Source organism: Acinonyx jubatus, chromosome E1, assembly GCF_027475565.1.
Source record: "Acinonyx jubatus isolate Ajub_Pintada_27869175 chromosome E1, VMU_Ajub_asm_v1.0, whole genome shotgun sequence".
Taxonomy (NCBI): domain Eukaryota; kingdom Metazoa; phylum Chordata; class Mammalia; order Carnivora; family Felidae; genus Acinonyx; species Acinonyx jubatus.
In genome coordinates this window covers 13618274-13633046 of record NC_069397.1, presented here as the reverse complement: position 1 = coordinate 13633046, position 14773 = coordinate 13618274, and the positions used below count along the sequence as shown (strand labels likewise).

The 14773-nt window shown below is 52.3% G+C and overlaps 1 protein-coding gene across 9 annotated transcripts in view; it reads left to right on the top strand.

The window, feature by feature from the left end:
• Positions 1-14773, top strand: part of RAP1GAP2 (RAP1 GTPase activating protein 2) — a 224663-nt gene that overhangs the window by 132350 nt on the left and 77540 nt on the right. Inside the window, exon 1 of one of the 9 annotated variants that reach the window (XM_053212556.1) lies at positions 13923-14569. The exons of the other annotated variants lie outside the window; for them this stretch is intronic. Within the exon in view, the coding sequence (XP_053068531.1) occupies positions 14543-14569 (27 nt within the window). The 5' untranslated portion in view covers positions 13923-14542. Of the gene's footprint in view, positions 1-13922; positions 14570-14773 lie in introns of those variants that run through there. 9 annotated transcript variants of the gene reach the window in all.

Genomic DNA, 14773 nt, shown 5'->3' with positions numbered 1-14773 from the left:
GCCCCACCTGAGCCCTGTGTATTAGACCCCAAACCCTTCCTGATAAATGTGGGTGACAGTGAGGGTCTTGGAAAAAGACCCAAACAAAGGGTCCTGCCCAGCAAACTCAGACTTGGGGAAGGGGTCTTCGGGGAGGGATTATTCTCTGGATCATGTTTCCATCCCTTTTGGTTGGGCTGCCCAGAGCCAGTCAGGGGTTACAGGCAAGGCTGGTCCCCATGGTGACAGAAAGGACCTGCAAGGCCAGCATCTGCATAAAGGATTTTGGGATTGGACTGAGTGTAGACCCGGGCAGTTCAGGGCCTTGGAGAGTCCATGGTTGGCCTTGGAATGCATTTCACGATCTGTTTATCCCTGTTAGGAGTGTCCTTCCTAATTCCTATTGCCTGCGGCTAATACTAAAACGAGTCTATGCTTCTAGACAGGTCTTGTGCCCTAATAGAGCAGTTGGCATTTTGGGAGTCTCCCAAGGGATGCTTCCTTCACTGCTCCAGCACTAGTCATGCCACCTGCCTTTGAAGGCTTGACCAGCTGTCCTAACCCCAACTCTGACATCCCTGCTTATTTTGGGTCCTGCCTCCTGTGATGAATGTGTGGGACAGAGCCTGGGGCCTGGAATTTAGTAAGTATGTGACATTGTGCAGTTCAGTGATCCGTGAATCTCAGTCCCTTCATTTGTAGACTGAGCCTACCCCACAGGGTTGCTGCGAGGATTACAGAAGGCAGTGGGTGAATGAGGGCTTCGCAAAGCACATGCTCGTGTTACGTGTTGGTATGTAATGGATGCCAGTGGTTATTATTGTGGGCAGTGAGCTGAATGCTTGTGGGTGGTTTCATTGATGATCCCACTCTTCTTCTCTTCCAGCTGCCATAGACACTTCCTCGAAGAGAGTGGCTCGGGAGGGGGCCCTCCCAGATTCCATGCCTTGCCTTTCTCCCCCACTCCCATGCATGTGTGTCATTTACCTGACACTTGCCTAGTGTGTCTGGTACTTTGGGAGTCAGTGGATGGTGGGTTCTTTTTTTGTTCCTGAAGAGGTAGCACCCCCACAGTTATGAGCCCAAGTAAGTACCTCCTGTGTGTGTCTCTCCCATTGGCTCCCCCACCCCGGCCCCTGGCAGATTCTCTGCTCCTAGATGAGTGTGGAAATGGAGTTTCAGGTCTTGGAGTATATATTCCTTACCTGGGGCTGCTGTAACAAAAAGCCACAAGCTTGGTGGCTTAAAATGACAGAAATTTATTCTTTCGCAGTTCTGGAGGCCAGGAGTCTGAAACCAAGGCGTCGGTAGGATTGTGCTCCCTCCAGAGGCGCTAGGGGAGGAGAATCCTTGCTTGCTTTTTCCAGTTTCTGGTAGTTCCACACGTTCCTTCAGCCTGGGGCTACATGACAGGCAAGAGCATCTGACTCTGGCCCAGGTCATGATCTTGCGGTTGGTGGGTTTGAGCCCCGTGTTGGGCTCTGTGCTGATAGCCCAGAGCCTGGAACGCACTTCGGATTCTGTGTCTCCCTGTCTCTGCCCCACCCTGGCTCATGCTCTGTCTCTCTGTCTCTCTCTCAAGAATAAATAAACATTAAAAAAATATTCATAACAGATAGTTATGAGTCTTCATTGACCAATCCAGCCTTAAGAATGTGGCATTGAACAAAAAAGCTTAGTATTTTCTTGGAGGAGAATTTTCATAAGACTTTTTTGCAAGTGAAAAACCCAACAAAAACCAAACTATTTTTGATAAAATGATACATGTCTCTTATTTAAAAAATTGAGCGATTGTAAAGTACAAAGAAAGTAGGAAAAAAGTCCTAATAATAATCCTACCATCCAGACAAGTTCCTTCCTACCATTTGCTAAGGGTACAGACATCTCGGCATTGTACACCCAGACAGAGGCATAAATAAATGGGATCTCACCGTTTGTGCTCCTTTGTAATAAAAAGAGTTAAATTTGATTTTATTTGCATTTAACCACTGAGGAAAAAAACAGAAGCAGCTCAGAAGGATTTGCTGAAGTTTAGGTAAATGTTTCCTCTCTGTAGGAGATCCTAATTTCTGGAAGAGTCCTCTAAAGATGAAATAAAAGATTAAAACAAACAAGCAAACAAACAATGACAGATCTTTGTGGGTAGAGACATTATTATTATTTTGCTAAATTATTTCAACTTTATAACATAGAGGTTGGCTCTTTGGAGGGGAGGAGGCGACTCAAGTCTGTGAACTTGGCCCCTCAGCGGGCATGACACACTCTTTTGGATGGGAGCAGCCCTGCTAAGGAGCAGGAGGCTGGCCTGGCAGGGTGTCTGTGGAGGGAGCCCTTGGAGCCCCCCTGGCTTAGTTACACGTGGAAATGGAGCCCGTTTTGGGAGTGAATTGGGTTTGTTAGCAAATGATGTAGGCTGAGCTGATTTGATTTTTTTTCAATTTTTTTTTTTAACATTTATTCATTATTGAGAGACAGAGAGAGACAGAGCACGGGCATGGGAGGGGCAGAGAAGAGGGGGAGACACAGAATCTGAAGCAGGCTTCAGGCTCGGAGCTGTCAGCACAGAGCCCGACGCCGGCTCAAACCCACGAGCAGTGAGATCATGACCTGAGCTGAAGTCGGACGCCCAACCGACTGAGCTACCCAGGTGCCCCTGAGCTGATTTGATTTGGCAGCAGGATAGAGAAGTTTCTGAAATGTCAGATGTTAATATGATGGCTGGTTAGCTCTAAATGGAAAGCCAGGAGTGAGGGGTGGATGACCGGGTGGCGTCATGTGCAGCAGAAGAGGAAAGGGAGACTGGCGAGAAGGGAAAGGGGGTGGGGAGGGGAGAAGAGGCAAGGAGCGGGTGGAGGGTGAGAAAGTGGGAGGAAGGGTGGAAGGGGATGGGAGAGGTGAGGTGGAGGGCTGGTGGGCTTGGCCCCACCCAGTTAGTCCTCACATAGGCTTCCTTTGACCAACATGATGTTGAAAGATTCCTTTCAGTATTATTGGGAGGGACATGCTCTTCATATCCTCCCCAGCTCCTGAAAGTGGCTGGGTTTAAGACCTCTGCCAGATGTTCACCTGTTTTTTTCTAGGGTTCTCCCTCTCAGAGGCTAGTCCTGGTGGGTGGCCCGGGCTCAGGAGACCCGAATTGCATCTCACCCCAGAGATGTATTGGGGATCAGGATGATTCTGAGAATCCAGTTGGATCCCCACCACTCCCTGCCCCCCTCCTAACCTCCCCTTGGATGTCCAGATAGAGTTTGGGACAGCATCTGAGTGTCCTTTTGGGGTGGTCATTCTGTGGTCAGGAGAGTCAGGCCATGTGAAGCAGGAGGCAGGAGCTGTGACTTATTTTTCTCTGTCCCCTCATACTTGGTGACCCTTTGTTGAACTAGGAAGATACGATCTCTAGTCTTTGAGGGTGTGATGGCTGCAAGGACGCAAAAGCCCCAGAAACTACCCCTGAGAGTGACCCAAGATGAGACATGACCTCCACTAAGGGGTCCAGTGGTCCCTGCTTGGGTGTGAAGACAAGGGCAGCCTGGGTAAACTCACAAAGGCAGGAAATCCTTGCATGATGCTCTCTCTGTAACTTCCCCATGAGGGGATGGATCCTGGGGGTCTGGGAGCCCCAGAGCAAATCCTTCAAACACCAGAATAGTAAAGCAGAAAGTAGCTTAGGAACCACGGTCAGATCTGGGGAGCAGGAAGGTGGGTCTTCCAGCGCTGGAAGGGTCTAGTAAGTGTCAGGGTTGGGCCAGAGAGCAGGGCTGATGCCCAAGGACCCAGAGCCCAAGACCCCCGAGGTTAGTGCTGGCAGCATAGGTGGGAGCCAGGAGGCCCAGGCATCCCAGCTCATCAGACCAGCCTGAGTTGCCGTGGACAGGCAGGGCCCCAAGTCTTCTTTGCATGTCTGGGTTCTCTGCCACCTGCTCGGGCAGCCTTTCTTCTTGCTGCATGAGTCCCAGGCCCAGTGGTGGTCAGGAGTCCACACCTGGTTTCTTGGAAGGTCGGCAAAGGGCTTCAAGGCGGATATCAAAATACCAAAGTAAAAGTTCACCCTAGGCCGCAGAGCATTTCAGTTTTGAGGAGCGAGGAGAGGTTACCCAGTGAGAGGCATGGTGCTCCTCCCTTCCATAAAATCTTCTTGGATGGTTCCTGTCAAGAGGTCAGTACTGGCTTCTTGTGGCTGCTGAAACTAACGACCACAAACTTAGCGGCTTAAGATAACACAGGTTTTTCATCATGTTTGGAGGTGAGAAGTCTGAGGTGGGTCTCACTGAGCTAAACAAGGTGTTGACGGGGCTCCTCCCTTCCATTCGGAGCAGCGACGTTGGGCTAAGTCCTCCCATTTTGCCGTCTCCCTGCTTCTCTCCGTCTGGCCTCCTGATTTTCAGGACTCTTGATTACATCGGGCACACCTGTATGGTCTAGGACCTCTAAACATCTTAGGGTCAGCCGACTTAGCGGCCTTAATTCCATCCGTAACCCAATTCCCCATATATTCGCCTCATATATTCACAGGTTCTGAGGGTCAGGACAAGAGCATCTTTTGGAGGGTCTTATTATTCAGCTGTGGCAAGGTCAGGCCACCTCTCCACGGTTCAGTGGGAGACACTGGGCTTTGTTAGACTTGAGCTTCTCATCTGTAAGATGGAGGACTTTTCCCTACTTTCTAAGGAAATCCGAGAAGCCAACACACAGTAGGTCTTCCTCTTTTGGGGTTCCATGCTCGGTGGCTGATTGTCTGTCTGCCTGACTTCATTGCTTTGTGAGCCCATGACCAGTTATATGAGTTCAAATGTCCTTCCTCACTCTTGGGTTTTGAGGGTAAGCACGTCATTTGTCCCTAAGCTTTTCCACAGAGCAAAGGGCACACAGCACTCATACTGTTGAGAGCTGAGATGTGACCTCAATTCTGTTACCTCGGGTCAGCAATTTGCTGATTCCCCCCTCCAGGTGGAAATATATTACCCTGCCTTGAGGGCAGAAAAGTGACTTTTGTGAGCTTCACTCAGCCCTGATTTGGAGCTGTCCAATCTTTTCTTGAAAGGAGGTGCCGTTGCCTGGCCTCTTACCACACACTGTCCTCTTCCTCCCATTTACTTTACTTCTTCTCATCAGAGTGGTCTGCTGTGGACCTGTGGGCCTGTGGCCCGGGATCATCTGAGGGTGAGGAAGGCAAGGTGTGGGAGCGGAGACAGGAGCTTCATTATGCTGAAACTGGCTGCACTTAGATAACCCTCCCCAGGTGACCTGCCTGGCACAGAAAGTCCCCCTCACGGTCCCCCAGGTCAGATAGTGTTGCCTGGCTACGGGGCGGACAGCAAAGCCCTGGCAGGGAGAGTAAACAGACACATGTGTTTAAAACGCAATATCACAGGGCGTGCAAACACCCCGGCAGGGCCTTCCAGCTCACTGATAATCTCTAAATCTCCTTGATGCACGAGCGTGGGGGGTGCTGTGCACCAAGACCCAGATGGTCTCTTCTGGGAATTGGCTATCAGCTGTTGTCAGGGACACGGAGGGGGCGGGGGACTTTCGGCCTCAGCCCCAGGAGGGCGATCACCCGGTCACCTGGGCTAGACTCTTGAGAGACCCTGGGGCTGGCCTGGACTCCTCAGCTGGATGGGGCTTCGAAGGCAGGAGCTGGTCGCCCGGCCTGGTTCAGGGCTCTGGGGCTGTGCATCCAGACTGTGCCTTCAACTTCACAGAGAGCTCTCTGGTGGGCATGGGCCCCATGGACTGTAGATCAGCAAAAGTGGAAGGAGGGAGATCAGATTGGGGTCTGCTGCTTTAGTCTGGGCAAAAAGTTGGAGGGGGCTTGAGACTGGGGGTGGGTTCGTGGTGCAGATGAGGAGAAATGGATGGATTTGACTTATATTGAAGAGGTTGAGTGAAGAGGGGTGCTGTTGGGCTGGACGGGGGCGGGAGCTAGATGTCTAGTTGTCCTAGATGGGACTTGAGCGATGGGTGTTTTGGACCCATTTTTTTGAGATGGAAAGGCTTGGAAAGGTTCTGGGGGGAATATCAGGGGCCCAATTTTGGAGGTTCTGTGTTTGGATATTCATGAGGCAACAAAGTGGGAAAACAAATATGTATTTGGAAATGCTAATTTGGAAGCGGGAGTGGTGCTGAGAGATGATGATAAGGGCAAAAGTTCTTGGATTTGGCAAGATGGAGGTCATTGGTGACCTTGAAAAGAGCAGTTTCAGGGGAGCTATGGGGCCAGATTGATTAGCCATGGGGACAGGAAGATTGTGTCACCTAAGGTGTACAGAATTCCCCAGAACGGACCAGATTGGCCAAGCATAGCCGAGCTGGAGGTGGGGTCTCTTATGCATGGCCAGACTATCCTGGTAGCTAAGACCCCATGACTGCCCTGCCCTGAGAAGGCAGTGGGCTCCTTTTGCATTCAGGGCACACTGTTTCCCAGGGCGGGACAAATCCAGGCTGCTTGGTGGTGCTAGGAGAGGTCATATGGGTGAGTGCAAGCCTTCCAGCCCAAGCCTCGTGGCCAAAAGGAACTCCCAATTTAGTGAAAGTGGGGCTGTGCCTTGGGGCTAGGGCACATCACCTGTGCGTTGGGGACCTGAAGAGGTCCTGGAAGTGTGTCCGAGTCTGTAAAAGATCAGCCTTCTCTTTAGATAGACCTCTGGCATCACCTGTCTCCACTTCATCCCCTTCATCACAGGGAGTGACTTGGAGCCCAGCTGTGGGTCTGGACTCCCCATATGGCTCACCAGGCCCCCTTGTGGCCAGTACCATCAACACTAGCGAGTGGCCTGGGGCTGGGGCTACTGGGGGCTGGGGAGCAGTGACAAGCCACCGGCTGCAAAATCAGCTGGGCAGACCCAAGGGGTCAGGCTGCCAGGCGCTAGGGCCCCACCACCGTGTCCACTGCCTACCTCCCCAACTCAGGTGCTGCTGGAGACATCCTTAGGGAGACCGTGCCTAAGTGGGGACGGCGGCGGCCTCCTCAGTCAGAATGGGTGCATCTGCTACCGCGTCCCACGTTCCCTGCGTGGCCCGCTCATCTGCTGTCTCAGTCCTGCCCTGCGTGCAGCCTCAGTGTGAGGTCTGGAAGGTGGCACTAGCCCTCTGAGCCAGGCGCCCACACTGCTTCCAGCGTATCCACTGGATACACAGATCTTTTGGTAGAAAAGGAATTGGGTTGCGAGAAGAAGGCTGAGGTCTTCGACTTGGTCCTCCTTCACTCTGCGTGCCTCCTTTGTTGTCTGCTTTTGAGGAGGGGACCACTGGGCAGGCAAATTAGAAACAGCAACAGATACAACTGTTTATTGCAGGAGGGTGTGTGCAGCTGGCTAATGGTCCTCACCTTGGGGGCCCACAAACCCCAGAGGACCAAGCCTGTGTGTGTTTGCATGAGTGAGTGTGTACCGTGTGTGTGTGTGTGTGTGTGTGTGTGTGTGTGTGTGTGGGGGGTGGGTGTATGGCGGATGTGAACATTTGGGTTGTTCTTTGTTGTAGTTCCTTTGTTTGGGGCGTCTGTGTGGGAGGTGGATGCTGCAGGACCCCATGTGGGTGTGGTGTCTTTGTAGCCCGCTGCTGCCCCCCAGCCGGGACAGCTGGGCCTGAGGTGGGCAGCCCAACGGCCCCGCCCCGATCTTACAAGGGCCTGCATTTGCCCCAGTACCCGTTCATCAGCCTCAGCTGGCAAAAGCAGGCGGGACAATCGTGTAACTTGACATATGGTTTATGGGAAAGAGCTGTTCAGTGTCAACGTCCCCACGTGGCTGTGTGTGTATAATTAGGCTGTTGGAGCTCGGGGGCTGTTCGAGTCGCTCGGGACCGAAGCATTTATTTAGGTAATCATTAATTGGAAGATGGGGAAGGGAAAGAACATGCAATTTGCAGATGTCCCCTTCCTGCAGGTTAGCCTGAAACGAAACCCTCAGCAAGGAGGGGGGTGGAGCCCCCCAGACTTCCTTCTGCCTTCTCCCTCCGGGGAGGAGACAGTTGGGCCTTTTAGGGGCCACCAGGGCTGAGGTGAGATGACTCAGATGGCATCTCTCAGGCATACTGGGAACACGAGCCCCCAAAGTTACCCATCTCCTATGACTTCTTTTCTGATACTGCCCTTCGCTTAGCCAAACCCAGCGGCACAAACACACATATTGATTTATTCCGTTTTCAGTCCAGTGCATCTGATGAGAACCTGCTCTGTGCTAGGCAAGGGACTGACTTCAGCCAAATCCCAGGGATCTGTTGCCCTGGATGGAGGGCAGTGTTAACAGGAAGAGCCTGGATAATTGCAATTCTGACTTAGATAATCTCTAAACCTCGCTCTTGCCACTTAGTAACAGTGCTGGTGTGGGCATGGGGGGTGGAGAGCTTCTTTTTTCTTCTTGGTCTCAGAGCAGCGGTTGTACAGCTGGAAGCACCTCCCAGGGATGAGGGCTCTGGGAGCAGCCAGGTGCCTCTGGGGTGACCGCTTGGCCCCAGTGGCGGGGAGGGCGGCTCCTGCACACTCTGAGTGAGAGTGGAAACTGAGGCACAGAGCTAGGAGAGGCCTGTTGAGAAGGCTGGTTGATGTGTGGCATATGTCGTGGTGGACGGTGCCTCCTACTTTAGAAATGGTGTGAAGTTGGTGTCCCTCAACTCGGTCTTGCCTCAAGCTTCAGAGTGACTTAGGGAGTGAGACCAGGAGGAGTCTTTATTTTGGAGATAAGTGAGCTGAGCTCTGGTCACAGCCAAGAGACCGGCAGGATGAGGGCACTCTCCCTGGTGGTAGCTGGGTGTGTTCATGGTTCCCCGAGGTAGTGCTAGCCTGCCAGGAGGGCAGGGACACTCTCATGGGAGGGCAGGGGACAGCTCCTGAGATAAGCGAAGGGGAGCAGGGTCTGCTGGGGAGGGCGCAGGTCCCGTGTTGGGGCTGGGCTGGCTTCTCTCTGAATGGGTGAGCCCAGTGGCAGCCTCTGCAGCCTCTCCCTTCTCGCAGGTACAGGTCAAGGCCAGGACCGGGGGAGGCTGCCCGTTGGCACCGGGTCAGGAGTGCCTGGTTCTTAAAACTTACTCAGTGGAGGGCGAGGGGGAGAGGCAGGGTACAGAAGGCTTCCGCCGTCCTCTCTACAAACCCAGAGTCCAGGTGTGCTGGACAGCACGGCTGCAGTTTCTGCTCTCAGAGAGCCAGCAGGAAAGTGGGCAGGAGGGAGAGGGGAGAGAGGGAGAGGGGAGAGAGGGAGAGGGGAAGGAAGCGTACGGGGAGAGGGTGAGCTGGAAGGTGCCCTGGTTTGTGCAGGTACCTTGCCTGGGGAACAAAGACCACCAAAGAGTGATGGAGGGGGGAGCCACGTCTCTGACACCCAGCCAGACACCCACCCACCAGTGGCAATTAGGAGAGAGAAATGCCACGGAGCTCAGGGCACTTTGCATTTCCAGGGACAAGAAGACCTGGGGGAAAGCAGAGGTTTTCCTGGAGGCCAACGCTGCCCTTTGCTCCCACCCTCTCAGCCTCAGGGCTGCTATATTTCCTATTCCTCAGGATAGACAGAAACAGAGGGCCACAGTGTGGCCACCGGTGAGACCACAGCCAGGCTGACTCCCTCACTTTCCTGCGTGTAGGCTGCTGCCTGACAGCCCGGCTCACCCTTTGCAGGCCTATAACTTGATAACCCGATGAGATTTACACAGCTGTTTGCCCAGTCCCCCACTGGGAGCCTTGGACCTGAACCTGAGCCCACCTTTGTTCGGAAGCCTCAGAGTTTCAGGCCACAGACTAGACCGGCACCCCAAAGGCTGGCTTGGAGAGCCTCTACTGTGTAGACCTCACAATTCTTTAACCAGTGCAGGCCTGGGAACAAGTGCCATGCCCTTGTTCCAAGGTAGGGACATCTTGGAAGCAGGAGCCTCAGTTGTTTCCTGGAAAATGGGCCTGGATTGCCCCAAGGCAGTGCCCCTTGCAAACACCCACAGGGCCTCCCCGCCTTGGTTGTAACCACTGATGGTGTTCATCATCCACTGTACATCCTGCTTATACTTTAGCTGGGACAGTGCTTTACAGTTTATGAAGCATTTTCTTGAATGCTTCTGGTTCTCACAACTACCCTGGAAGGGAAGAATTCTTTCCCCGACTTCATAGATGAGAAAATTGAATTTTAGAGAGGTACATGTAGCACTCCCCTTAGCCAGCTGGTAAGACACTAACTTGAGGCTTGTGATTTCAAGTTTAGTATTCTTTCTGCTACCCCAAGAAATAATTACTGAGTACAAATAATTACTGTGCAGCTACTACTGTATTTCATTGCTTCTAAGATACACTCCCCCACAAACCCCCCATTTCACGTCTGTGAAACCAGGCTGCATCTCACTACCAATGCATGCCAGAGTTTGTGGCCGGTGGTGTTTTTGCTTTGTTAGTGATACATAAAATAATGTGTATCTTACAGTGGAGGTCATTTTTGGGTTTGATGAAATCTGGTGTATATAGACATAGCTTCTGCCTGCCAGGAGTTTTTAACTGAGAGGAAAGATCAGCCAGTCACCTAGCCATTAGGAGGAAACAGGATATGGTATGTACCCAAATCAAGTCAAGTGCTATGGGAATTCTGGCCGAGGGCTTTCAGAAAGATTTTAGGGAAGGACAGGTGGGATTTGGACCCCGAGCCTTCTGCTGCGTGTATACCCACCAGCTGATCCCAACAATGCCCCCGGGCCCTGGTAGAGTGCTGGTTCAGAACTTGGACTCTGGAGGCTGACTGTATTTGTCTCGTCGATGCTGGCTGTTGACCTAGTTATTTCTTCTCTCAGACTCAGTTTCCACACATGTAGAGTGGGGATAATAATAGTGACGGCCTCTGAGGTGGTCATGAGGATTGGAGTCCAGGACCTGGCACATAAAACAAGAGCCCCGTAAATGTCACCTGCTCCCATCACGAGGGTAGTCTATAAACTCGACAGATTCAGAGTTGGCAGATGTTGTTGATCAGTTGCTGTCCTTGTGTTAGGCGCATGTACGTTTGTCATCTCATTTCATCAGAAGCACCCGGGAAGGTGGGGATCATCATTCCAGTTTTACAAATGAAGAAAATGGGGCTCAAGGTCACATAGCTGGCCAGTGGCTATGCTAGGATTTGGATGCTGGTCTGTCTGACTCCCACTCTGGTGCTCTTTCTCTGGGACCACAGCTGCTATTGAAAAATTCCAGGTAGGGAAGGAAAGTGTGCTGGTCCAGGTGAACTTGCTACAGGCAGGATATTTCGTAATCAAATTATTACCATTGGACATCCTTTAAAAATTTTTTAAAAATGTTTATTTATTTTGAGAGAGAGAGAGAGAGAGACAGAGAGACAGAGAGAATGAGTGGGGGAGTTGCACAGAGAGAGGGGGAGACAAAGAATCTGAAGCAGGCTCCAGGCTCTGAGCTTTCAGCACAGAGCCCGATGTGGGCTTGAACCCACGAACCATGAGATCATGACCTGAACTGAAGTTGGAAGCTTAACTGACTGAGCCACCTAGGTGCCCCCGTTGGGCATCCTTAATAGTGGATTTTCTGGTGTAGAAGGAAGAGAGGTCCCATTTCAAAGATACAGGAGGCTAATATGACAGAGGGGAGTTTTGCTCAGACCTTAATCTCCACACACCCCCCCCCCCCCCCCCCCCCGCGGACCTCCCCGTGGTCAGTTTTATTCCACCAGCATGGCTGTTTGTCTCCCTGGCCCTCGTTCCTTCTTCTGTGCTTTGCTGTCCTCAGGACTCATTGTCTCGGCCCTGCCTGTCCCTCTGGAGAGGCCACCAGGGTGTGGTCCTGTTGCCACCGCTGCTCATGATCCTGCCAGGCGCTGTGGGCCTCCTTGCCCTCTCGAGTTTAGCAAAGGCAGACACCTTTCCCCCCACCCTTTCCCCTTCTTCCTCTCCATTCTCTTCCACCTTATCCCCTCTTTCACCTGGTACACTTGGCTCTGCTCCTCACAGGCTGTGTGACCCTAAGCAGGTCAGTTAACCTCTCTGAGCTTCATTTTCCACCTCCTCCCCAACTAGATTATCGTAAGGGAAGATTATCAAATGGGAGGTAGTGGGAACGAATCCTAGGCCTGGATCTTGACTCTTGCTCTACCACTGTGCATCCTTAGGTTCAGGACTTGATTTTCTTGTATCGCTGTGGTCTTACTGCGAAATGGGGAGAGTAACTCCTTTCTGGAAAGTCCTTCCTTTGTAGCATAGCTGTTGCCCACTCCTCTGTGCATCCATGCAGGCATTGGCTTATCCCCATTACTGCCCCTCTTTTATTGGGTTGTGATTATTTACTTAGGTGATTCTCTTAGTCACTAGATGAAACTCAGTTCTTTTATTTGATTATTCATTCAGCAAGCATTTGTTGAGCACCTGTGTGCCAGGTGCTGAGATTACAGATGAATTCGTGGGTGGGGGGGTGATGGCGACAAACAAATTAAAATACAGAGCAAGAAGTGATTCCATAGGGCATATGCAGGATGCTGTGGGTGTACCATCTGGGGGAGGGGTAGAAGCCAGGAAGGCTTCCTAGAAGAGGTGATTTGCAAGCTAAGGCTTCAAGGGCAAGTAGGAGTCAACCAAATAGAGGGGAGCAGGTAAGAGAAGGGACTAAAGCTGATCTTCACTGGGTGCCCTGCCTGAAGCCAGTGCTTGGCTCAGAGGGGATCAGTTAGTTCCCTGTCTCCTTCCTCACTGCTGCTGCCTCTGAATGCATTCCTGTGCAGAGGCAGGGGATTGGACCACGAGGCTCCCTGGGTGCTGGGGTGCTGTGGCAGGGGGGTTGCAGAAGTATTCTGGGGAGGGTGTCCTGGGGAGCTGGCCTGCAGGAGTGGGTGTGGCAGGGCAGGGTGAGGGCTCAGCTAAATGACTCATTGGCTCCGAGCAGGAATGCAGATGAGCCGCAAGCAGGTGCAGGAGGGAGCAGGGAGGATGTTGAAGAGGCAGGAGCCTTACTCTGGGTACCTTTCCCCAGGGGCAGGGAGACTGGTTATCTATCAAAGTCTTAAGAGTTGGAAGGGACATTGGCAGCCTTCTCTGCAGCCAGGGCTCTCCCTAGCTCGTGCCTCCTACAACTGTGTGCACATCCTAGAACTCTGCCCTTCTCCCCCCACCCCTTACGACTTCCAGTGTCACTTCAAGCCCCCAGGGATGGACCCATGCCAAGACCTTCTCTGACCTCAACTGAGCTGTGCCCTCCTCCAACCCCTGGGGACATTTCCTGAAGCTCAAGCAGGAGCATGGTGGGGCTGGGCTGGGGAAAGGAGATGGGTCTTGTGCCTGGTGGTGGGCTGGGTCAGGGGAGGGAAGGCAGGGACCAGATCAGCTTCTTGGGTGGGGCTGAGCAGGTGCTGGGGTACTTTTCATGCTATCAACTAAAAGGCTGAAGGTCTTTGTGTTTCGTCCTCCATGGGACACAGTATATACACCCCAATCCTGTTCTAAAACACCTTGCCAAGTGGGTCAGATCTGTCCATTTTACAGATATGGACACTAAGGTGAGTGACAGCTTATAGCAGCAGAGCCACGAGTTAGGACCTTGTCTGCCACACACCAAGTCCGGAGCTACCCCACACCACACCGCCTTTTTTGGAGGGATTAAAAAAATTCATTCTTCTCCTTCTGAGCCAGGGACATTGCTTTCTGCCCAAAGCTGGAATGGGACCGGGGGTTGTGGGTGGATATAAATGTAATATGTTTATTAGTATTAGAAAGAGACTCTGAGACCCAGGTGAGCCCTGGGCTGAGCTCCGGGGCCTGGCTCCTCGCTCCCCACACTTGCGTTCTTATTAATGGCACAGCACTCTGGCGCCTCTGGGCCCTGAGCTGTGGAGGCCAAGTGTATCTGTCCAAGCCATTTGCTTTATTTGTTTTTAATTTTTCTTATGGGATAACCATAGGTCATGAGGACTGCTCTCTTTTTGAAAGCACATTAAAATTTTTGTTTTTTAACCGAAGAAATGCATGTAATGATTCTAAAAAAAAAAAAAAACAAACAAACCCCTCAGGCTCTTTTTGAAAGAAAGCAGTTTGCTGTGCCTCTGCCGTCCTCGTACAAGCCCCATCTGGAAAGGAGCCACTTACTTTTTCAGGTGTGGCTTCAAACCTTTGAGTAGGACGACGTTTCAGGGTCTGTGGGGTTCAGGAGAATGCCTTTAAAGTCGCAGACACCTGCTGTCTTTCTTTTACTTTGTTCTTACTCTCCATATATATAGGGCTTCCCAGTTCACAGATGAGAACATTGAGGCCCCGTGCATGGGGAGTCCTGCCTTCCATCCCCCAGGCCCCCAAGTGGGCCTCCTCTTACAACCTGCTGGCAGGATGCATCCCTTGGGAGGCACCCCTTGCTCTTATGACACATGACCACCAGCCCTGGGTTCCCAGGAAAACGGCACTGGCAGAGGAGGGGTCAAAGGTCAGGGCTAGCCAATGTGGAATAACAGCTCCGGGCGGACACCCAAATCCTGCAGTTCCTTGTTTGATCTTAAGGAAGTTGTCCAACGTCAGCAGCCCAGCTGCTGGGGTTGTGGCAGCAACAGCTACAGTGGTGCTCAGGCAGACAGACAGGGCCCCTCCAAATTGCAGGGGAAGGCACGGGTAGAAGATGATGGATTTCTTGAAGAATCTTTTGGTGAGTGTCCCAGGCTGTGGAGGAGTGCCTGGCCAGGCCCTGCTGCCCGAGCAGCCAGACCCCCTTCTCCTTTTGCCTGGCAGGGAGCCCCTGGTGGCTCTTGGCCTACCATGGGGCATGGAAGCCACCTGTCACTCAGGGGAAGGAGGGACAAAGATCAGGGACAGTGGGGACTATGTGTGTGGAGGGGGTTGTGGGAGGCCG